The sequence below is a fragment of the Plecotus auritus genome (assembly GCF_963455305.1).
Source record: "Plecotus auritus genome assembly, chromosome: 11".
In the NCBI taxonomy this organism is placed as follows: Eukaryota; Metazoa; Chordata; class Mammalia; order Chiroptera; family Vespertilionidae; genus Plecotus; species Plecotus auritus.
In genome coordinates, this window is record NC_137777.1 from 41,678,997 (window position 1) to 41,702,072 (window position 23,076).

General features: G+C 43.5%; 1 protein-coding gene across 1 annotated transcript in view; it reads right to left on the minus strand.

Annotated features, from left to right (window-relative positions):
- Window positions 1-11,915: 11,915 nt before the first annotated feature.
- The window catches only part of TRPA1 (transient receptor potential cation channel subfamily A member 1), a gene marked incomplete at its 3' end in the record, with an annotated part of 48,335 nt that continues 37,174 nt past the window's right edge, over window positions 11,916-23,076 (minus strand). Inside the window, exons 21-27 of the mRNA XM_080646556.1 lie at window positions 21,881-22,050; window positions 19,313-19,442; window positions 18,724-18,906; window positions 15,813-15,881; window positions 15,263-15,376; window positions 12,717-12,814; window positions 11,916-12,120 (exon numbers count right to left, since the gene is read on the minus strand). Coding sequence (XP_080502682.1) covers window positions 11,916-12,120; window positions 12,717-12,814; window positions 15,263-15,376; window positions 15,813-15,881; window positions 18,724-18,906; window positions 19,313-19,442; window positions 21,881-22,050 — 969 coding nt within the window. The remainder of the gene's footprint in view (window positions 12,121-12,716; window positions 12,815-15,262; window positions 15,377-15,812; window positions 15,882-18,723; window positions 18,907-19,312; window positions 19,443-21,880; window positions 22,051-23,076) is intronic.

Genomic DNA, 23,076 nt, shown 5'->3' on the forward strand with positions numbered 1-23,076 from the left:
TTGGTTTCTGACTCCTCTTCCTATCTCCAGATGCAGTACTAGGTGGACTTACAGAAATGCAAAGTAAGGAGGTGGTTCAAGAATCAGCAGAAGTCCCTTAATGAGAAAATGGATCTAGCCTTGAGAGACATGCGTGGGGGTAGCTAGAACACATTTTGTGAGGTTGTCATAATTTTGTGACTAGACCTGTGAATGAGCCCATGCACAGTAACAGGAGCTAAACAGACCAGGTCTTCTGGAAATTCTAGGGAACAGTTAAGCAATGACCCTTTTCAGTTTCTGTCTCTATTCTGATGCAGTTTGAACTCCTGAAACGTCTTAAAGACTTTTACATAGCCCCGAATGTGCTCCTCTCCTCCAGGCTTATCAACCTTGGGCTGTGACATCGGGGGAGCGATTCTTTGTGGTGGGAGCTGTCCTGTACATTGTAGGATGGTGAGCACTATACTCATCAGATGCAAATAGCATTTCACCACCAAAATGTCCCTGTCCCCCATTCTCTGCCCTCCATTGGGTACCACCACTTTAATCTTACTCTTCTCAAGTCATGGAGGGCAGAGTAGGGAGCAGGCTGCATCTCCACCACATGGGCAAAGGTAGGTACTTCCTATTGGCCACATGTGGACCTTAGAGAAGGGAGTCAGTCACCACCCATTTTGTATAGGACCCCTTCCTGGAGAATGAGGCACCTCAGCCCAGAATGGCTGGATATAGGACATTGCATACAGAAAGTGAGGGGTGAGAGACAGCAGCCAGCAGGAGCAGAGACATAACCCACGCCAGGGAAGTGCAGTGAGAGGTCCCCAGGAGATGTTCAAGAACTCACAGTAGCATCCCATGGAAGAGTCCACTTTGGATGTCTGCCATACCCACAGGGTACTGATGTTTGAGCTGCACTGATCAATGAAGACTTTTCCCCTCCCCTCCCTGTAGGAGCCAGAGGCAGCAGACTGAACGTGGGAGGAGAGGTTGATGATAAAAGAGAGGAGGGGCTGAGGATGACACATCCCCTCCACACTACAGGCTTCTCGGGACAGCCGGGGTAGGCCAGGGCAATCAGGTTAAATTAGGTGAGAGCCTTTGGTTTTCAGAGTGAACTTTTTATTACCTAAAAGTGACTGGACGGTTTTCACCAAGGAGGCAAAAGAAATGAGCCCTCGGTGTGCATTTGTAGTGTGCATTAGCGTGAATTACCTGCAGTTTGTAATTTGCCTGGTCTTCAACACTACCACAGGCATATTCCCAACTCTGAGATCCTCAAAGTAAGTGGAAACAATGCACATCCTGCATTAAGTTGCCATTATGAGATGAAGCAGACATTCAATAGGAAAATAAAATGCCCTAAAGAAGAAAAATGTTGGCTTCTGTTCACAGATGGCCTGAAGGTTGTCCCAGCCCCACCCATTTTGGCTTCCTCTCCTATAAAGCATTGACTTTCCCAGGTATTATGTTCTTGCTTCTTACATTTCCTTTAATGTCTCCATCCTATAGCCCATGGTGATGAGACACATCACTATCCAGTGTTCTTTCTAGACTCGGTGGGAAGGGAACAGCCACAAAGCTCCTGCATCACCATCACCACCACCATCGTCATCATCATCATTCCCTTGGTGTAACGAGGTAATTTTAAGTGGTTTTCAGATAAGACATTAAATAATGTCAAACCACCCACTGATAAAGTTCTTTCCTTTTCATTTGATGGCCTTCCGGATGTTGCTGGGTGGTACTGGTCATACCTGTTGACATTTCATCTTTGAGCAGATCTCAAGCTCAGAGCTGGCATTCAATAGCATTATTTTGCTTTCATTGTTTTGATTTCATTGCGTTCATTTTTATGATCGCTTTCTATTTATTACAAACAATATTGCCTTTACTAATGGTAGTATCCTTTAGAGTAATAACATTTATAGAGATAAAGGGAGTCAATTTAAAGAACATGTGAAGTTATGGACAGGACAGGTGGTATATGCAGATCAGGCAGAATCCTGATGATGGAGACTTCTGTCTGAAGTTTGTGGGGGCAGGGGGTGCTTTGGGGCATTTACTTGCCCCAAACCTCAATAATCCAAATGTTTCAGCTCAAGAAGAATGCTATGCCACCTGTGGGACCCCACCACCACTGGCTGGCAACCTGATTGGCACAGGTGGCCAAGCAAGTAATCCTACCTGCATCGGATGGACAGGAGGAAGTGACACTCACTGGTGCCTACACTACCCTGGTATCAAATGCCCTGGCTCCCTCCCTGGCCCTGCAGCCCAGCTGGTCATTGGATATACTCATTGCATCCTGTTCAACAGCCAGGAGGGGCGCCTCCATGGGACATGCTGGTCTCCAGTGGTGCGCTGGTTAACAGCAGTGGCTCTGCGGCAAGGGCTGTTTTCAAATGGCCTAATATCCTTTTACAATATCCTTTGTGCAGTATTTTAACTTCCCTCAACTTTCCTTTACCCACCCTTAAAATGCAATCTATTTGGGGGAAGATGATCAGGAAAGTGATTCTAGTGGGTAGAAGTTTTTTTTTTTTGGAGGGGATAGTCATGAAAATATTTAAAAATTGAGCATGGTGATGGTTGCACCACTCTGAATTTACTTTAAAAAACCAGTTCATTGTACACTTTAGGTGACATGTACAGTATATAAATTATATCTCAACAAAGCTGTTCTTTTATTTCTTTTTAAATAAAGATCAGTCTTATAATCAATTGCTGATGTTTTCAGAGGCCCCCCAGCATTTGCTTACCGTGTTCCAAACCACGGCTTTGACTCCCAGTTGCCTCGAGTCCTGGCGGATCTGGATGGTGTGGTTTGCAAAGGAGAAGGTGGCGAGAGGCTTGTGGAATTTCTGCAACCCCGTTCCCATGGTCTCCTCATAGGGCACCAGGGCCCTTTCCATTGTGCCAGCTCTCTGCTTCCTTTAACCTGTTGGGCAAAAGAATCCTGCATACTCTGGCCAGAAAGTGCATTCTCTCTTAGGTGGCCCGAATGCTTTTTTTAAGGTTGTTTTATGGATTCAAAAGAACAAACAGAGATGTGGAAAGCTTTTGTCCAATTCCTTTCACATGGTTCTTCCAGTCTCGTGGGAAGTGAGATGTGACTCCGAATCCATCCCAGAGGGTGTCTTTGGGCAAAAGCACCCAGAACGGCACAACTCCTGCAGGATGCCCTGCACACTTCGCTGTCGGGACTCAGGGGGCTTGAGGGTGAGCGAGGCAGCGGTGCCAGCACAGGACCCGGGAGAAGGTAGCGCTTTCTACACTGCCCAGGCCCGCGTGGACTGCAGCTGCACCCGCCGAGGTGGGCAGGGTGTTTCTGCTGTCTTGTTTTGGTCTGGCCTCCACCCCTCAGCCACGAACCCGCGTCTGCACTGAGACTGTGAGCGGCTGATGGTCCTACTTTTTGGTGGACGGTGGACACACTCCCACCTTCCGGAGACTGGCAGACACTGGCGGCTTCCGAGTCGCTCGCGGGGAGAGTGTGGCCCTAGGTCCAGAACAGACTTGGGCGTCCGCGGCTAGGAGGCCTCCCCTGGGCCCCCCAAACCTGCTGCCACCTGCCCCTCTACAGTGTCCACAGGTGCGCACTTCCTTCCCGTGGGCCCAGGAGCTCCCAGAATCAGGGTGGAGATGGGAGGCGGCAGAGGGGTCCACAGGGCCCTTGGGGACCCCCGGCTGAGCGGGACACCCATTCACCCCCAGGGGTGCCAGGAGCTACCTGGAGAAGGGCCAAGGGTGTGCCAGGCTGCCCCCGCTGCCTGAGCCTGGGCCCTTCGCAGCTGCCTGTGGCTGCCCTGCGGCTTTGTCCAGAAGGACGTCCGGAAGACATCCGTCCTAATTAGTATATTACCTTTTTATTAGTATAGATGGTAACGCCCATGGTCCTGATACCTAGCTGATTACCCACAAAGAGTTATTGGCTACTATGTATTGGTGAGGATCTAAGGTTAAAAGGAGTCCCCTCAAGGGCCCAGTTCTTCAGGTTTTAAAGACTTTAATATATATATATATATATATATATATATGTATATATATATATATATATATATATATTTATTTATTTATTTATTTTTTACTTATTGATTTCAGAGAGGTAGAGAGAGACAGCCCCCTGGAAGTTCTGGGTACAGCCCGGGTCCCAGCTTTGAGGAGACAGGGCTGGATTCCTACTTGGCTGCGCATTCCAGCCAGTCTGTGATTCTGGGCAGGGTGTGAACTTTTCAGGCCTTCCCCTTCCCTCCTCAGTGTCTCCCACAGTCCACACCTCCTGGGAGAGGATACCCTTTAAGTGTGGACTGCGCTAGTGACTTCATAGAGATGGCAAAGTGATCCAGTGTCACTTCCAAATTTGGTTGTAAAAACTCATTGCCTGTTCATCCAGCGTGGCTCATTGGTTGAGCATCAACCTATGAACCAGGAGACCATGGTTTGATTCCCGGTCAAGGCACAAAGGCCCAGTTGCAGGCTCGATCCCCAGTGTGGGGTGCGCAGGAGGCCAATCCATGATTATCTCTTAATCACTTGCTCACTCCCACCTGTGTACTCCCTGTCTCTCTAAATTTGTCTCTCTCTCAAGTCCCTCACCTGGGGAACAAGCATCTGTGTTATGAGTTGCAGTTTCATGGCCTAGCACTGAGGGAGACCAATAGACAGAGAGGAAGTCAGGTCTTCAATTCAAATGAATCCCGCCATCGCCCTGCGTGAGCTCAGATCCTGATGCAGATGTTGCCTCAGCTGAGACCACAGCCCATGTCCTGAGAGACACTGTCCTGGCAGAAGCACCCAGCTGAGGCGGGCTGGATTCCTCATAGCCAGAACGTGGGAGAAAGTGTGTGTTTGTTGGTTAAAACACTGACATTGGGGTAATGTTGTCACACAGCCATAGGTCACTAATGCAGTTGTCTCCACACCGGGCCTTGGGCCTGACCTCCCCTCCTCCCCGTATCTTTTCTTTAAAAACCTTTGTGGATATTTGTGCATTTCAGAGATCAGATTGAGCAAAGTTCTCTCTGCCATGTAGCTAGGACTTACCCTAAGTAGTTACAACTGGAGATGTACAAGACATTGAATCTTTTATGAAAACTTGGTTAAGCTACCTTAGGGGTTGGCACCTCACTTAAAGCACCATCAAGTCTCACAAGTTTATTTATTATAGGTCTTATCAGAGCCTTTATTAAGCCAGTGTGCATTGTGAAGCAGGAGTGGGGGTGTTAGAGTAGGTAGCATTTCCATATTTGACCAGAGGTTTATTATTTTTTTAAAAATATACTTTTATTGATTTCAGTGAGGAAGGGAGAAGGAGAGAGAGATAGAAACATCAATGATAAGAGAGAATCATTAATTGGCTGCCTCCTGCACGCCCCACACTGGGGGTCGAGTCCACAACCTGGGCATGTGCCCTGACCGGAATCAAACTATGACCTCCTGGTTCATAGGTCTGTGCTCAACACTGAGCCATGCCGGCCAGGCAGATGAGCTTTTTATTTATTTTTTTTAAATATATTTTATTGATTTTTTACAGAGAGGAAGGGAGAGGGATAGAGAGCTAGAAACATCGATGAGAGAGAAACAATGATCAGCTGCCTCCTGCACACCTCCCACTGGGGATGTGCCCGCAACCAAGGTACATGCCCTTGACCGGAATCGAACCCGGGACCCTTCAGTCCGCAGGCCGACGCTCTATCCACTGAGCCAAACCGATTTCGGCACAGATGAGGTTTTTAAATTGTGTGTCCAGTGGTAATAGTGTGAAGTCTTCACGAGAGCAGTGCTGCTCAGCCTGCGATGTGCATGGAAACCACCGGGCCATCTGGGGTGCATGCAGGTTCTGCTTTCCTGAGATTCTGCATTCCTAACAAGCCCTGGGGATGCTTGTGCTACTGGCCCACTTTGAATAGCGAGGCACTAGGACATACTAGGGTTGAGAAGAAGTATTTGCCATCCCAGTAAGAGGGCAAATGACTCCACTGAAGCACATCCTACTCCCCATGAGGACCACTGTTTAAACAAGAATGCTGTCCAGAGGGGACAAGATAATGTGGGGCAAACCCACACGAAGAGCAAGTTCTGGAGGGAGCAGAGGGCAAGACAAAATGTGAAGGATGAGCGTATGCAGGGCAGGTCTCATTCAGCTCAAGTTCAGGTGGTGAGTTTGTTGGGGAAGGGACATGGGGTGGTCAAATAGCCCCTCAATTGGCATATGGACTAAGGTAGCTTCATTTTTTGTCATTAAAACCTAGGTGAGGGGGAAAGAAAGCCAGACCCAGTATTGGTTCAGATCTAGTTACTATTATCTCTTTTTACCCACAAACTCAAGTTGCATGGGTTATGAATTGTTTTAACTATTTAATTTATTATTCAGAACGGGATATTCATGTCAGACATTGGAAGGGGAAAAGTAGGCAGGCATAAAAATAGGTTAAGCTGGGTCAGGTGAGGAAATCACACTACAAAACAATCAGAGAGTTAAGGGTTCACAAACCCTTCTCTCTCCTGCAGAGAGACCCATCTTTCTGACCAGGTCCCGTTCTTGCCTGGGAACCTCGGCTTGGCCCCGCGTTACTGCAGCGGCTGCTGCTCTCTGCTGGCTGCCTTGCCTAGGAGGCTCTTCTCTCAGGTTCCTTGGCAACTGTGTTTTAATAAACTGTGGGTCACACAATTCATAAATGTAGAGCTAGGATTAGCCTAATGGAGGTGTGTTAAGGTTCTCCCACAGCGTCTACCAATGATTCATTTCTATCAGTTATAGCTTGGCATATTTTGATAACTTATTTGAAACAAAAACTTTAGTAACTCACAACTTCCTAATAGATCAAAACCTAAATCAGAGGTAAAGCACCATTTTTGCCTAGGTTTCATTTCCCTTAAGTTGTTTGTGTTAAGTTCATTTTGTCACTCCTGTTGTTTACATTTTAGATTTTTCTTTGCTCATCTTTCTATAATGCTAATTTAGATTATTCTCTAGGAATTAAAATTTTAAACACAAATCAAGAGTATTTTGCCTTCAGTGATTTTTATGTTTGTGGTCAGGATTTATAGGTTTTATTTGTATAGTCTTGTTTATGCTTTTGGATTTTTGTGGGTCTTGAAGCTTTCCCTTTTTTAAAGCTTTTTTTTATATTGCTTGTTTATTTCTTTTTTTAGTGTACTGATAGATATTTATTCTATTTAAGTTATGTTTATGGTTACAATTTTTAAAAGGAATTATCTAACCTATGCTTCAAATGTCAGGTATGAAACAGTGTCTTTAACTTTGATTTGAATCAACTCCTTGCTGAGAAGAATGGGTGATTTAGAATATTTACCATCCCCTGCTCACCCGCGCGCCCCCCCACCCCCACCCCCCGCAGCCTAGGGGCTGTGAAATGCAAACACTTGGTTTTTGTAGTTGTAAGAGCCTTTGTTGCTCAATGCTGAAGGCATACTCTGCAGTTACACAGGGCTTGGTCTTCGAAATGTACGTGTTAGTCATCGCCCCATAAACGTGTGTGCTGTGTCATGCATATCACACTAGTGTTCCATCTCTGGAAACTTTTGTTAATTAGTGATAATTCATAGGGGTCTCTTCTTCCAAAGGTTAGGCTCAGGCATGATCAGTTAAAAATAAGTTTTAAAATATCACAAAACAACCATCCAATGCCCAGCCTTGGATGGAAACACTCTCACATTTTCTGCCCTGCGTTTTATTGCTCTTATCTTATCTGGTGGAATTGTCACATGTCAAATGATGCTCCTCATTATGGTGAAAAATGAAATGAAAGGTGCTTTCCCCCCCTCCCCCATTACCTTCTGTCCTGAAACAGCCAAAATATACACACAGGGCAGCAGAAGGACAGTTTGCCTTTCTCTAGCTTGTTTGAAAAGCATAGCGCAGGCAGGCCGAGTCCAGCTGGGAATTCCCTGGGTCCCCGGTGTCATTAGCAGTGCAGGGCCGAGGCCACCCCGAGCTGACTTTTTAGAATATTTACATGGTAAGGTTAAGTTGGAGGTGTATTTTTGTTTGTGTTGCCTTAAGTTTTCTCCTTTTAAGGTTATGCTAGCTGCTTAGAGACTAAGTGGTTGTTTTTCTTTATCAGTGGTGCATTTTTTCTTTCATTCGAAAGCATCTGATACTTCTTGCCTTAATAAAAAATTGTAATTACACATAGAAAACTATGTATACTAACATAACTGTTATTGGAGAATTGTGTGGATTTCCCTTCTCCTTTGCTAGTGGGAGTGGGTTTTGGGATGCCGCTAGAATAAGAATTTCCAGAAGCCCCCAAGGGAGGATGAGATGTAGTAGAAAGCTTTATTTACATGGAATTACATCCCTGGGTTTCAGAAGCCCCATTTCCCTTAAACCAGTCCTGGAAAACATGCACCTGGATCCAGCAGAGCTTAAAAGCAAAGCCAGTGTCCAGAGTGTCCGTTCCAAGGGGGAGCTGAGTCCAGCACAGCATCAGGCTAGTAATCCATCAGTCCAATGTGTGGGGCCCACATGACCGTGGGCCATGTGGGCAAGTGTGAGCACTACACAGGCCAAGAGTCAGGCAAAAGCAGCAAGATAGCAAGAGAGAGAGAGAGAGAGAGAGAGAGAGAGAGCCAAAAGAAGGGAAGGAACTCCTTTGTTCAGGAGCTTGTGTGGGGTGCACACAATGATAGTGAGCAGTTGTTGGAAGCCTTGTGCTAGATGGACAGAAGGTGGTATGGTCATATCTTATAGACATAATGTCCATTGTAAAGAGGTAAGATAGAGAACAAGAACCATAGCATGATAGCACCTCTATAAATAAAAACACACCCCAAACAACACTGTTCAACATGATACAAGGATACATACATGGCCAAAGAGATTCACAAAAGTGGGTGTCTCCTGGAGAATAAACATGAGAATTGGTGCAAAGAGGAAAATAAATGAGGAATAGCACCTTGAGTGGGATGAATGTAGGATACACCACTTCTCTATCCCCTTACTCATGGATCAGTGTTCTATCCACCTTTTGTCTAAAATCAGTTTCATACATTTTGTCCAATAGTTGTATGATGGGGAGGTAAGTTAGTCCAAGTCCATTATTTATCATAGCTAGAGAAAGAAATGCCTTTTACCCTTTTAATTTTGTATCCTGCTACATTGCCTAATTCATTTATTAAGTCTAGTAATTTTTTGATGGAGTCTTTAGGGTTTTCTATGTACAGTATCATGTCATCTGCAAATAAGGACAGTTTTACTTCTTCTTTTCCAATTTGGATGCCTTTTATACCTTCTTCTTGTCTGATCACAATGGCTAGTACTTCCAGCACTATATTGAACCGGAGTGGTGAGAGTGGGCATCCCTGTCTTGTTCCTGTTCTTAGTGGAAATGGTTTTAGTTTTTGCCCATTGAGTATGATGTTGGCTGTGGGTTTGTTATATATGGCTTTTATTATGTTCAGGTATGATCCTTCTATTCCCACCTTGCTGAGAGTTTTTATCAAGAAAAGGTGTTGGATTTTGTCAAATGCTTTTTCTGCATCAATTGATATGACTGTGGTTTTTATCTCTCAATTTGTTTATGTGATGTATCACGTTTATTAATTTGTGAATATTGTACCATCCTTGCATCCCCGGGATAAATCCTACTTGGTCATGGTGTATGATCTTTCTGATGTACTGCATAGACCACATACTGGGTCACAAGCAAAGTCTCCCCAAATTCAAAAAGATTGAAATCATATCAAGCATTTTCTCAGGCCACAATGGCATAATATTAGAAATAAACTATAATAAAAACATTTCAAAAAATTCAAACACTTGGAAGCTGAATAGCATGCTATTAAACAATGATTGGGTGATCAACGAGATCAAAGAAGAAATTAAAAACATCCTGGAGACTAATGACAATAAAAACACAACAATGCAAATGCTATGGGACACAATGAAAGCAGTCCTGAGAGGGAAGTTTATAGCTTTACAGGCCTACCTCAAAAAAACAAGAAAAAATGGTAATGAAACATCTAACTCAACAACTAAAAGAATTAGAAAGAGAGCAACAAGAAAAGCCCACAGTGAGCAGAAGGAAGGACATAATAAAGATCAGAGCAGAAATGAATGACATAGAGACCAAAAAAACAATACAAAAGATCAACAAAACCAAGAGCTGGTTCTTCGAAAGGATAAACAAGATTGATGAACCTCTAGCCAGGCTCACCAAGAAGCAAAGAGAGAGGACCCAAATAAACAAAATCAGAAATGAAAAAGGTGAAATAACAACAGACCCCACAGAAATACAAAGGATTGTTAAAAAATACTATGAAGAACTCTATTCTAACAAACTACACAACCTGGAGGAAATGGACACATTCCTAGAAAAATACAACCTTCCAAAACTCACTCAGGAAGATTCTAAAAATCTCAATAGGCTGATAACTATGGAAGAAATTGAAGCAGTCATCAAAAAGCTTCCAGCAAACAAGAGCCCGGGGCCAGACAGCTTCACAGGGGAGTTTTACCAAACATTCAAGAAAGAACTAAAACCTATCCTCCTCAGTCTATTCAAGAAAATTCAAGAGGAAGGAACACTTCCAAGCTCCTTCTATGAAGCCAGCATCACCCTAATACCAAAACCAGATAAAGATAACACAATGAAAGAGAATTACAGGCCAATATCCCTCATGAATATAGATGCCAAAATCCTTTTACCCTTTTAAAATTACTTTAATAAGTTTGCATTTTTATTTTCTTCTTCTATTTCTATTGCAATGTTTTAGTTTTATCATTTTTACACATGGCTTATAAATGGCAGACAAGGGTCATGATCACAGAGAATGGTAAATACTTTTTAAAAATAATTTATATCTTATTTGTCATTTACTGCAGCCTGGATGTTTGTGTTCCCCAAATTCATATGTTAAAATCCTAACCCCCGAAGGTGATTGTATTAAGAGGTGGGGTGTTTTGGAGGTAATTAGGTCAGGAAGGCAGAGCCCTCCTGTGTGAGATTAATGCTCTTATCCAAGAGGTTCCAGAAAGATCCTTCCTTCTTTTCACCATTTGAGAATAAAACAACAAGTCTGTCACCCTGATGAGGGCCCTCACCCAACCACATTGACACCCTCATCCAGGACTCCTAGCCTCCAGAACTGTTGTTTATTTTTTTTAAAAGAGAGAAGCACCTTGAAAAGATGAATGAAGAGGCATGTGACTGACACTGGACATCAAAAGAGAAAAGGGTGTATGTGATGAAGGCATTTTTACAAATCTCAAAAAAACTAAATGCAATGAACATCTCACAGTAATTACTGAGGTGACTATATAGGTTTTACATTTATTATGATCAGTAAGAAACAAAAAATACAGAAATAACACATGCTATCTGTAGTAAAAGTCATGCATATCACAAGGCCTGTGGATTTAAGCCTCAACTCAGAATGGCATTAGGTGTGCTGGGAGCAGAAGGGTGGGGCCGTTTATTACGATCAGAACAGAGCATACGGGGTTCTACACACAGGATCTTCCAACACAAAAGAGTATGCCTAATGGAAGCAGCCAAGGCGATTCTTCACTGTCTAATGCATTACATATTATATAATTATCATAATTATCGAGCAAGACTCTAGTATTGACATTTGCATTCTAGCTCAACAGTTACATTTATTACTCCTTATCATCAAAAATGCGTGTTCTAGCAAATCACTTTCTACCCATTCAAATAGTGAGAGGTAAAGTCCAACTTGAACATATCAGCAAGGATATTTCCAATGCAGAGTGACTGGAGTGACTGGCAGAAAATATGATTAGATAGTTTTCTTCTACACAGGATGTGGTTTCAGAGGGAGGGAAACAGAATGAGCTTTCTGCCTTTTCCTCACTCCACACTGGAGATCAGTGTGTGTATCTGTGCCTGTGTGTTAATATGCAGGGGATGCACACGCAGGAAGTCCACTGCTAAGGGTGACTCCTGCTAAGGGTTCTGCGTTCGGGCCCTCACTGCTTTCAGCACAGAATTCCACTTGCTATTCCTTTGCTCCAGCTGCTCTCTCTTATACTGGTCTTGGAAAGAACTATGGTTATCTTGGTCCTCTGTCTCCGAGATGATTTCCATCTTCTGAATGATGAGTTTAATAAGCTCGTGCTGTTTTTCCAGAAGAGAAGTCATGTCCTTCAGCCTAAAGGGACATACAGGTTTCATGAGTTTATTTCAGCCCTCCACGTGCACAAGGCCTGGGGACCAGAAGTGCTAACAGGTATTGGGTTACCTGTGCTCAGATTACAGCCTCTGGACGGTCAGAATCCTGGTCAGGAACACATATTTTCAAAATATAAGCGATTTTCCTACGGTTATACTCTTGGTTCACGGCTGGTTTATTTCGGTTTCCATTTTAAAGATTAAAATACTGTTGCACAGAAAGGTTAAGTGCCTTGAACTCGAGTAAATGAACCCCAAAGTCCTCGCATTTAACCACTGTACACTATGCATCTGGTCCTGGGATCCTCACAATCCTTCAGAGCTTTGATGTGTGACTGGAGATGGCTCATGAGGGATGCATGCAGCTCAGGATACTGTTGGGTGAGTAGCAGCAAATAAGTTGTTGGGGGCTGGGGTCTAGAAACTCTCTCATGATTCCCAATCCCCTGGCAGCATCAGTGAGCTAAAGCATGCCTTAATACAGAACATAAACACAAATATACAGTGTAACCCTTTACCATGCATCATTATTTAAGACTTTCGAGTTTCTCAAATACAGATAAAAGAAATATGTACCGGTATTTCTGCTTCAATATTTCTACTTCTAAAGCTGTATCCACATTTGGTATTTCTTGTCTTACTTCTTGGGTGCAAAAAATTTGATGAAATATGCACTGTGGGATAAAAGATTAATAGTTATTCACATTAAACTCAATTCAGGAACTATTTCTTGAACATGTGCCATAATTCAGTTTCTGAACCAGGGCACGCTAGCACAGATATCTAACGAGAGCCATGCCCTCAAGGAGCTCACAGTCTGTTGAGAGAAATAGACATGCAAAGAGCTGTATAACAAAATTATACACATAACAGAGCAAAGTACAGGACATATAAATAAATAATCCAAAAGGAGGGGTAAACTGGAGTGGAGGATTGTTTCGGAAAAGGTTTAAGTGAATCATTTTCATGAGGAAATTCTCATGAAAAATGTCCATCACAAGTGGCAGTATTTCATCCTGACCTATGTTGCTCAGTGATTGGAGCGCTGTGTGCACTGAAGGGTCTTGGGTTCAATTCCAGGTCGAGGGCACAGCCTGGGTTGAAGGTTACATCAGAGCTACTGGGGCATGTGCAGGAGGTTATGGGGCTATGTGTCCCTCTCAAATTGGTGTTTCTCTCTCTCTTTCTCTCTCCCCCTCTCTCCCTGCCTCCCACTCCCTCTGAAAAGCAATAGAGAAAGTATCCTCAGGTGAGGATTAACAACAACAACAAAATAAGTGGTGGTATTTCACACAATATTAGCTATTTCTCTCAAACTGCTCAGCATCGTATGCGACACAACTGAATTTCACATGGGGACATTTCTGAAATGCTATTTTAATATTTTTAAAATTTAGGATCTTTAAATGATTGATGAATTAGAAAGGATCGAGGGCAGATGTGAAATGACCAGGAGTGAGGTAATTCTAGGAGTCCAGGCAAGAGGAGACCACCCAGGAGGTCTGATGGCCTAAACCTATGATTGACTGACGCGAGGGGATAGGAAGAGGGAGGGGCAATGTCAAGGCTGCCATCTGCACAGGCAAATGGTGTGGTTGTCAATTGACATAAGGAACTTTGGAGAAGAATGGGCTTTTCTACCCTTTCCCTGTAGGGGATGTTGGGAGGGAGTGATTCGTGGGAAGAGTGAAAGGCATGAGCTTGTTTTGCAAGAGTTTGTTTTGAACATGCTGAATTTCAGGGACCTCAGACACACCAGGGAAGATGTCAAGTCAACAGCTGGATACAGGGGCCCAGAATGCACAGAAGAGCTGTAGGCCAGAGAAATCAATCACTGAGCTCCTGTGTTAGGTAGTAATTGCAACCATGGATGTGAGTGAAATCAGATAGGGCGATAGTGTAGAGTCAGAATAAAGCATAGGCTGACACTTAGGTTCCCTTTATCATGTTATGACTACACAATGGCAACTTAATCTACAAAGAACTCAGAAAGAATATTCATAGAGAGGGAGCCCAGGGATGGTTAAGATTAGCATCCAGTACTTCTGACTCTTAGTATAGTCCCTTTCCCATTATAATACAACTAGAGGCCCGGTGCATGAAATTCGGGTATGGGGGTGGAGGGGGTTTCTTAGCCCGGCCTGCACCCTCTCCAATCCGGGACCCATTGGGGGATGTCTAACTGCCAGTTTAGGCCCGATCCTGCAGGGACCGGGCCTAAACCGGCAGTTGGACATCCCTCTCACAATCTGGGACCACTGGCTCCTAACCACTCACCTACATGCCGGCCTGATTGCCCCTAACCACCTCTGCCTGCCAGCCTGATCACCCCCTAACTGCTCCCCTGCTGGTGTGATCACCCCTAACCACCTCTGACTTGGCCTCTGCCACCACGGCTTTGTCCAGAATGACGTCTGGAAGGTTGTTTGGTCTAATTATCATATTACCCTTTTATTAGTATAGATCGACTGGCTTAATCTCTGTGCATTTTCTATATGTATACTCCACGGGTGTGTATCTGTGAATATGAACACATGTGTTCTATATAGGCACATAGACACACACATACCTACATCTGCACATATATGTAAGTGATATGTGATTAGGAAAAACAGCACACCTGCAATGCAAAAAGGATACTTAAATGGTACACCCACCAAGTGTTCTCATAGGGACGTGGCACATGATTAACACTGAAGCTGTAGCTGAGCCACTTGGAGACAGGACACTGCACTGCCCATCACTTTCTCATCCTGGCTTGATCCTGGCTTTCTAAACAAGCTTATCTGTTTCCCACAGGCAGAGTGACTCAAGGTGTGTAAAAAGGGCCTGGTTGATGTGGCTCAGTGGTTGAGCATAGACCTATGAGCCAGGAAGTCACAGTTTGATTCCCAGCCAGGGCACATGCCCAGGTTGTGGGCTCGATCTCCAGTAGGGGGTGTGCAGGAGGCAGCCGATGGGTGATTCTCTCTCATCATTGACATTTCTCTCTCTCTCTTCCTCTAGGAAATAAATAAAAATATATTAAAATAAGTAAATAAATGAAAATGAAAAGGCACCCTTTGGGATACACAATGAAGCAGTGTCGCACTGTCTATGCCATGTGTGTTCCATGTACTTACGAGTAACCCTCGGCTGTATCGGGCTCTGTTGGGATAGACAACGATGGACTTCCGATCCACTTTGCGTAGGAACCAGAGAGGCAGCTTCTTCTCTAAGTTGGTATGGAGCTCCACCTAAAGCGCATATTGGATTTATTGATAGGGGTCATTCATTAGTAGCTGGAATTCTCACACTGCACAGATGAACGCATTAGCACAGCAACTGAACACTGACTGCTGTGTCACTGACTGCTGGGCGGGTCTGTTTCCTTGGCCCCTGGCAGCCGATCACCTGCCCCTGCCTTTCACCACATCCACCAGCGTGACAGCGGCTAGCTGCCTTGGTTGGCCCCATGTTGACCTCGAGAGAGGCTTAGGCAATTTCTCAATTCCTCTGCCGAGATTATTGTAGGATTTTTTTTTTTCATTTTGATTCTCTGACGACCATAGGTGCACCAGAGAACATGCACAGCAGGCACAGTACTCAGAAAATGCCCAGGCTCAGCAGCTTGTTCTCAGGACTCAGCTACACCCGCATGTGAACGGTTTGGGTGGTGCTGATGACACTCACCTGCATGGCAATCCTCTTCAGCAGTGCGTGCTTCTGGACCTCGGCAATGTCCCCGACTGCCAAACCAATCTGAAGAACAACATGGCATTGAATCACGACCAGCATAATGGCTCACGTCAAAATGCACTTACGATCTCCCTGGATGCTGTCAGAGTGGCATGGAATTCACCAGCAGGGCCCTTGAACACTTTGCTCCCACACTCCACAGAGAGCTGCGAAGCCTGTATAACGCTTAACAGCAGTGGCCACGGTGGTGGGTCCAGTAATTGCAAGTGTTATTGTGAAAAGTTAAGACATAAAAATTAATCTGAAATTCATTTTAATTCCAAGTAAAAATATGTTCTTTTGGGGAGGACGGGAGTGATGTGATATCAAATGCCGTTGGCAATAGCCATGCACCATGCCTGGAAACTGCAGGAGTTTAGCATCTAAGGTGGACAATATGAAAAAGTTAAAACAGTAAAATGAGGGAATGAAGAGATTTATATATTATATATGTTTGGCAGGAAAAGGTACACTTGAGGGGTGGTGAGGCTCTAGTAAAAACAAATCCTCCTAGAAATCCATGGCTGGGTAGAATTGGGTGAGGGGAAGTTGTCCGCTCAGTTCTACTGAGTCCAAATTGACTCACTCCTCCACTGTGAGACACTCCGGGCCTGTCTCTGCTGACCCCGCCCCCTTCTTGCTGAGGTCCGAGAGGCTCACAGTCAAGTAAACTCCAGCAGAGAAGGGCTCTGTCTGTCCATCCAGGTTACCACTATATGCCCAGTGCTTAGAATAGTGCAGGACACATAGTAGGCACACAAAAAGGCTGCTGAATGAATGAGCAGTGAAAGCATATTCCAGGGTGTACAAATACAGTCAGCAAGTAGCTTTTATCTGGCAGGATAATGTTTTCTGTTATTAATTTGCAAGTCCCGTGATGGGCAGTCTCTCTGGTTTAGATCTTACATCAGAGGTGCTTGCCTGGCTCTGAAGACATCTGAGCCTGAGTCTGCTGAGCTGTGCGTCCCATAATTTATTAATACAAGTTATAAGCTTGTAAGTCTCTAACTTACTAATTAAAATAAGCAATACATTAATATTAAATGTTAATCAAATACTATTAATAATTAATAGTAGCTAACATTTACTGAACGCATATATGTTTTAAATTCTTCATATTAGCTCATTTCAGTCTCTCAATAACTTAGGAAGTAGGTTTTATTATTGTCTTCCTCCGATTTGTGACCTCAAAACTATGATAACAGACTCCGGTGATTGGGTGGGGTAATTGGCTAAGAAAGTCTGCCCAGCAGAGATGATGCTTGGCCTGAACATTGAAAGCTTAGAAAGAGTTAACCAAGGTCGGGGTTTTCCAGGAAACGGAAGAGCAGAGCCCAGGAGGCAGGAGGAAAGCCTGGCACACCCAGTGACCGTGTGCTGCTGCTGCGTGTCTGGGTAACACCTGCGGACAGTGGGGAGTTGGGTGAAATCTGGGTCGGATCCGGATCATGAGGACCCTGTGTGCTGTGCTCATGGACTGAAGCTTTGGAAGAGTCATAGAAATACACTTGAAAGAGACACTGACAGGCCCAGTTTTTCGTGATCAGGGCATCACTGTGGTGATAATTTGCAGGAAGGATCAGACAGAGAAATGAGATGAGATGGAGGAACTCTTCAGTCTTCTGCAGCAGTGGGGATGAGGCACCATGAGGGCGCAAGCTAAGAGGAAGTAGGTGGAAGAGGCAAACGTTTATTTCATCAGCAGAAATGAGGAAAAGGGGGCTGTGTGGGTGGAGAGTATCGGAGTCAGTCTGAGAAGGAGAACAGTGTCAGTCTGGCCCTGCTGGGTCTGATTTTGCTCTGAGACAAGCAGGTGGTGAAGCTCACTGGGTGCTGGCCACGCAGATCTGAGGGTGGCACCGACCTGTACTACTGCTAACCCAAGTTCTCCTCTGGAGAATGGTCTTCCAAACGGAAGTGAGTCCTTGAGACGAATGTGGGCTTCTTTATTATTCTTAGTTGCCATCTTTTATTTTTCTATGGCACCAAAATAAAACTGGAGTTGTATCAAGTAAGTGAATCAAAACATTAAGCAGTCTGTATTATTATTTTTTCTTTCCAGAAATACTGCCCAGCACGGTCCCTGGTTCATAGTCAGACTCCAAAAACATGTATGGAATATGTACACATTCGAGTAAATGAATAAGGAAAAAATGTGCCCAGTAATGTCGGCTAGGACTCTCCATGGACCTGGGATGCATTCCTGCCTGCATCAGCCAGGATGCTCGGGGCTGGACAGGTTCTCTGTGGAAGGGCAAGGACATGTCCATATCTGCTGGGGTAGCCAGCCTCTGACTTTTTAGAGGGGGCACTTGAATGTCACAAATACCTCTCACCGCCCCCGGCCCACTTAAATCTCTGGTCCACGAGAGATTCAATAGATGAGTTCTTCCTCCTTCACCCCATGAAGGTCTCTGCCTAACCTTTGCCTTCCCCTGCTCCCGGCAACCCCAAAGCAGCACCCACCATTCATCTTTATATCCTTATTCTGCCTTGTGGTTCTTCATAGCATTTATCACCCCCGAGACATCATGCTTCATCCTTATCTGTTTACTGCTTAACTTCATGACTAGTTTATAATCATGTAGGGACTGGGTATTCATCTGTCTTGTTACCACTGTGTCCCAGCACCTGGGTCAGTGTCTGGGTCACTTAGGAGATTCTTGATAAGCATTTGCCAAGTGAATGCATCTTTGCATCCCCTGGGCCCCATGTTGGGCCCAGCACACTCAGGCCTAAGTGAAAGGATGGATTTCACAGGTGTACCTTTCTCCCTTCTTGGAGGGAGATGGAGGAGGCTCCGAACAATTATTGTGAAATGCCTCAAATGATTAGCAAACAGGAAATACAGAGACACATTACTTACAAGTAAATTCATGAGGACGATTGGGACAAACATTGTGAAGGTAATGAGCTGTATAAAGGACAGAAGTGGATATGCCAGTTCATTTCGCAGAAACGGCTCTAGGAAGGCATCGCGATAATTAATGTCTCCTAGCATCATGCTGAAGGTCTGGATTATGGAAAGCAATGGAGTGCTGAAAGCATCCTGAGGAGAGACGGGAAGGGAACCATGAAATGCAAAATGCATATAATGAAAAATGGTTCCTGGAGAGTCAAATGATAAAAATCATATTTAAAATAGTTTTAAAGTCATAGGACTACAGCTACTAAGACACTGGGATAAAAACTACCAATAAACTGGTGGTAAGTCATCAAAATGATCTTTCTGCACACAAATCATCATGCATTACACATAAACGTTTGACAATGGAAAAAGTCATGTAATAAGGCTATATTTCTCCTGCAGTGTAAATCATTTGAATGCCAATATCAGATAAAATGAAAGTCTCCAAATATTGTGTTATTGATTTTATACACCATTGAGACTTCAGTATAAATATATATTCCCAATGTTTACAGCAACGAAATGAACCACAGGCACAGCTCCTCACCTGTATACCCAGGAGGACGTAAAAGCTGAGTCCAAAGGCCAAAAGGAGGAAGATAAACACGACTGTGGACCTCAACAAAGTCTTCATAATTACCTCCAACATAACGATGAAAATCCCACAGTTCTCAAATCTAGGAAGATTTGAAAAATTAAAATGTTTATTCACTTTTTTTTCAAATGGAACTCCCATTTGACCCAGTGATCCCACTTCTCGGAATATATCCCAAGAAATCAGAAACACCAATCAGAAAGGATATATACAACCCCATGTTCATAGCAGCACAATTCACCATAGCTAAGATTTGGAAACAGCCTAAGTGCCCATCAGCAGATGAGTGGATTAAAAAACTGTGGTACATCTACACAATGGAATACTACGCTGCGGTAAAAAGGAACTTCTACCATTTGCAACAGCATGGATGGACCTGGAGAACATTATGATAAGTGAAATAAGCCAGTCAGAGAAAGATAAATATCACATGATCTCACTCATTTGTGGAATATAATGAACAACATAAACTGAAGAACAAAAATAGATCCAGAGACAGAGAAGCATCGAACAGACCGTCAAACCTCAGAGGGAAGGCAGGGGAGAGTTGGGGGAGTGGTAGAGATCAACCAAAAAACTTGTATGCATGCATATAAGCATAACCAATGGACACAGACAGTAGGGGGGTGAGGGCATGTGCTGGGGGAGGGGCAATGGGGTATTACACAGACATATGTAATACCTTAATCAATAATAAATAAATAAATAAATAAATAAATAAATAAATAAATACCTTGCAGGAAAAAAAATACATTTATCACTTTTCTGTCCCAGTGTATTTCATTCAGGGTCAATATTTATCATGCATTAGGCACTAGTTTCCACAGATGAGATAACTAAGGCCAGTTACTTTCCAAAATGTGACATGAGAATTCATGAAGAGTCAAGTCTTATTTTCAGTCTGCTCACACTATCTGCCTTTTTTCCTTTCCCTTCTTGTTAATGTTTATCTTTCGTTGTTTTACCACTTCACCAAATTAGGAGAGAGAAATCATAGCTTCCCAGTAGCCAAGATGCCGCTACCAGACGATGATGGGATGAGAGAGACAAGTTACGTGGTGCCTTGGTGGGAGTGATGAAATGAGCTCATGCTCCTGGAGGCACCGTTGCAGGCACATACATACCCATGCTTCACTCTCCCATCTTTGCAGCTCCTTACACTTTCCTGTGTCTCCCCAGCAACCTACATTGTGAAATGTCTGCGTAGATAATGGGTGTCTTCTGACCACTAACTTGTACTTTCCCTTTGACAAGACACCCTGTTAAAAGGGGAGTCACAAGATTTTAAAGCTGAAAGGGACATCAGAGGACATAGAAGCTCATTTCCCAGAGACATCCAGGACTTCGCTCAGATCACTAATCCTGACAAAGCCAAAAAAGTGGCACTGCCTGGACCTGTCTGGATGCCTCTTGCCTTCCAGGTCAGCGCTCTTCCCACCAGATCCTGTCCTTTCCAGGGGGCGGGGCTCAGCCCCACTGCACTGTGCTCAGGACAGCAATGCAGACCTATGGTGGTCCCGGGGTTGGACCGAATTTGGTAAAATGCCGACATCTGACTTACCAGCTGAGATCTTGGGCAAGTTACTAACTCAGTGCCTCAGATGCTTCTTTTATAGACTGTGAGTAAGAACATTTACCTCTTGTTATTGTAAAGATTGTGTGAAAAAAACATTTTTTAAAATCCTCACCTGAGGATATGTTTAGAGAGAGACAGAGAGAAAGAGAGAGATAAACATTGATGTGAGAGAGAAACATATATGGGATTGAACTAGAAACCTAGGCATGTGCCCTGACTGGGAATCAAACCAGCAACCTTTTGGTGTACAGGACGATGCTACAAAGAACTGAGCCACCTGGCCAGGGTTGAAATAACATATTTAACTCAACATTAGCAAGTGTGGGAGGTAGGGGAGCCTGGTCATTCTTTCCCCTCTAGAATTAAGAGTTTTGGGGGTTGACATTTTTCCCTCCTATCACTTTTACTCCCCATACCTAACACTTCCTTTTAATTGTTTTAATCTAAAATAAGTAATTATCAAATAATACCAGGCAAAACAAGAATAGCCAATACTTTTGTACCCATTTACTCCCACATTTAATCTAGATTTGACTAGACTGGTAGTTCTTCATTCGAGGTGATTTCTACCCAGAGAATAACGCAATTATCTAGAGAAATTTTTATTGTCACACGGGTAGGGGACAGTTACTACTGGTATCTAGGGGACAGAGGCCAGGGATGCTACTAAACATCCTACAGTGCATAGGACAGAGCCCCACAACAAAAATTATCTGGTCCCAAATTTCAGTAGTGCCAAGGTTGAGAGATACCTGGTCTACACTCTGAACTCCAAACCTCCCTCCCCTTTTCCTTAATAATATAAAAGATATCTTCACAGTTTACAATACTGGAAAAGGAATAAGCCAGTTATATATTTATGGGACTTATAATAGCTCTTTTTTTATATTAAACATGCCTAAAGGATGTTTAAAGGATATAGAAATCATTGAAGCCAGTTTTACCTCTGAAGATACAGTAAGAAGTTCATCCAATAGAAGTAAATGGCAATTGCTCCGCATTGCCACTGCACGTGAGCTGGTATACCGATGAACAAGGGCGACACGAAAATGATGCTCGTTGTGTAGATAATCCATTCAGTTCCATTGCTATGATCCAATAAATAATTCCTTTTCTGGGGTTGAAAAGAATGAAGAATTACCCCATGTAGAGATCAAGACATGACATCTTATGGATGGATATATATTTGTAATGAGTCACAAGAGTTTTTTGTTGCAGCTGGGAATTTAGGACCAAGGAGTCAGCTCCTGCCATCCTGGACTGAACTGCGCTCTGGGTTCGTATCATTGTTGGAGGTGGCCCAGCCTCTTCTATTGACCTGGCGCCTAGGCAGTCAGATGCCTCCACAAGTTTCTGGGCTTGCCCCATAGAGTCCACTCCATCTTAAGGAAAACTCTGGGGGTGGAGGGACGCAGGTTGGCTTCGTAATTCCTTTCTGCCTGTATATAGACATGCATGTGGAATTCCTAGGATACAAAGCAACTAATTCTGCTTCTAAGGAGGTTTGATACCTGTGCTAAGACTAAATTACCATGCCGATTTGGTGTATTTTCTATTCTTAAAGGTGTCATGTAGAATAGGCCATTATCAATAAGAAAATGTGGAGACCAAATCTGTAGTTTTCATGTTTGAAAATGACAAGAGATATTACATAATATGCCCTAAATAATTTAACATACAATAGAATACAGTCTAACTCTCAGAATTGTGACAATTTCCTGAAACTATGTACATACATGGCAAGGATATTCTTCAACATTGTACTTTAAAAGTTCTAACTAATACAATAAGACAGAAAATAAAATGTATTTAGAGTGGGATGAGAAAATAGAATTGTCTTTGTTTGTAGATGACATGATCATCTATGTAGAAAATATGAGATAATTGACAAAAACTTCTAGATCTAATAAACAATTATAGCGAAGTTGCAGGATACAGATTACTATGCAGATGTCAATTGCTTTCCTAAATACCAGCAATGAACAAATGGAATTGAAAATAAAAAACACAATATTATTAAATATTAAATACTTAGGTATAAATCTAACAAAACATATATAATATCTATATGAAGAAAACTTCAAAATTCTGATGAATGAAATTCAAGAACTAAATAAATGGAGAGGCATTCCATGATAAT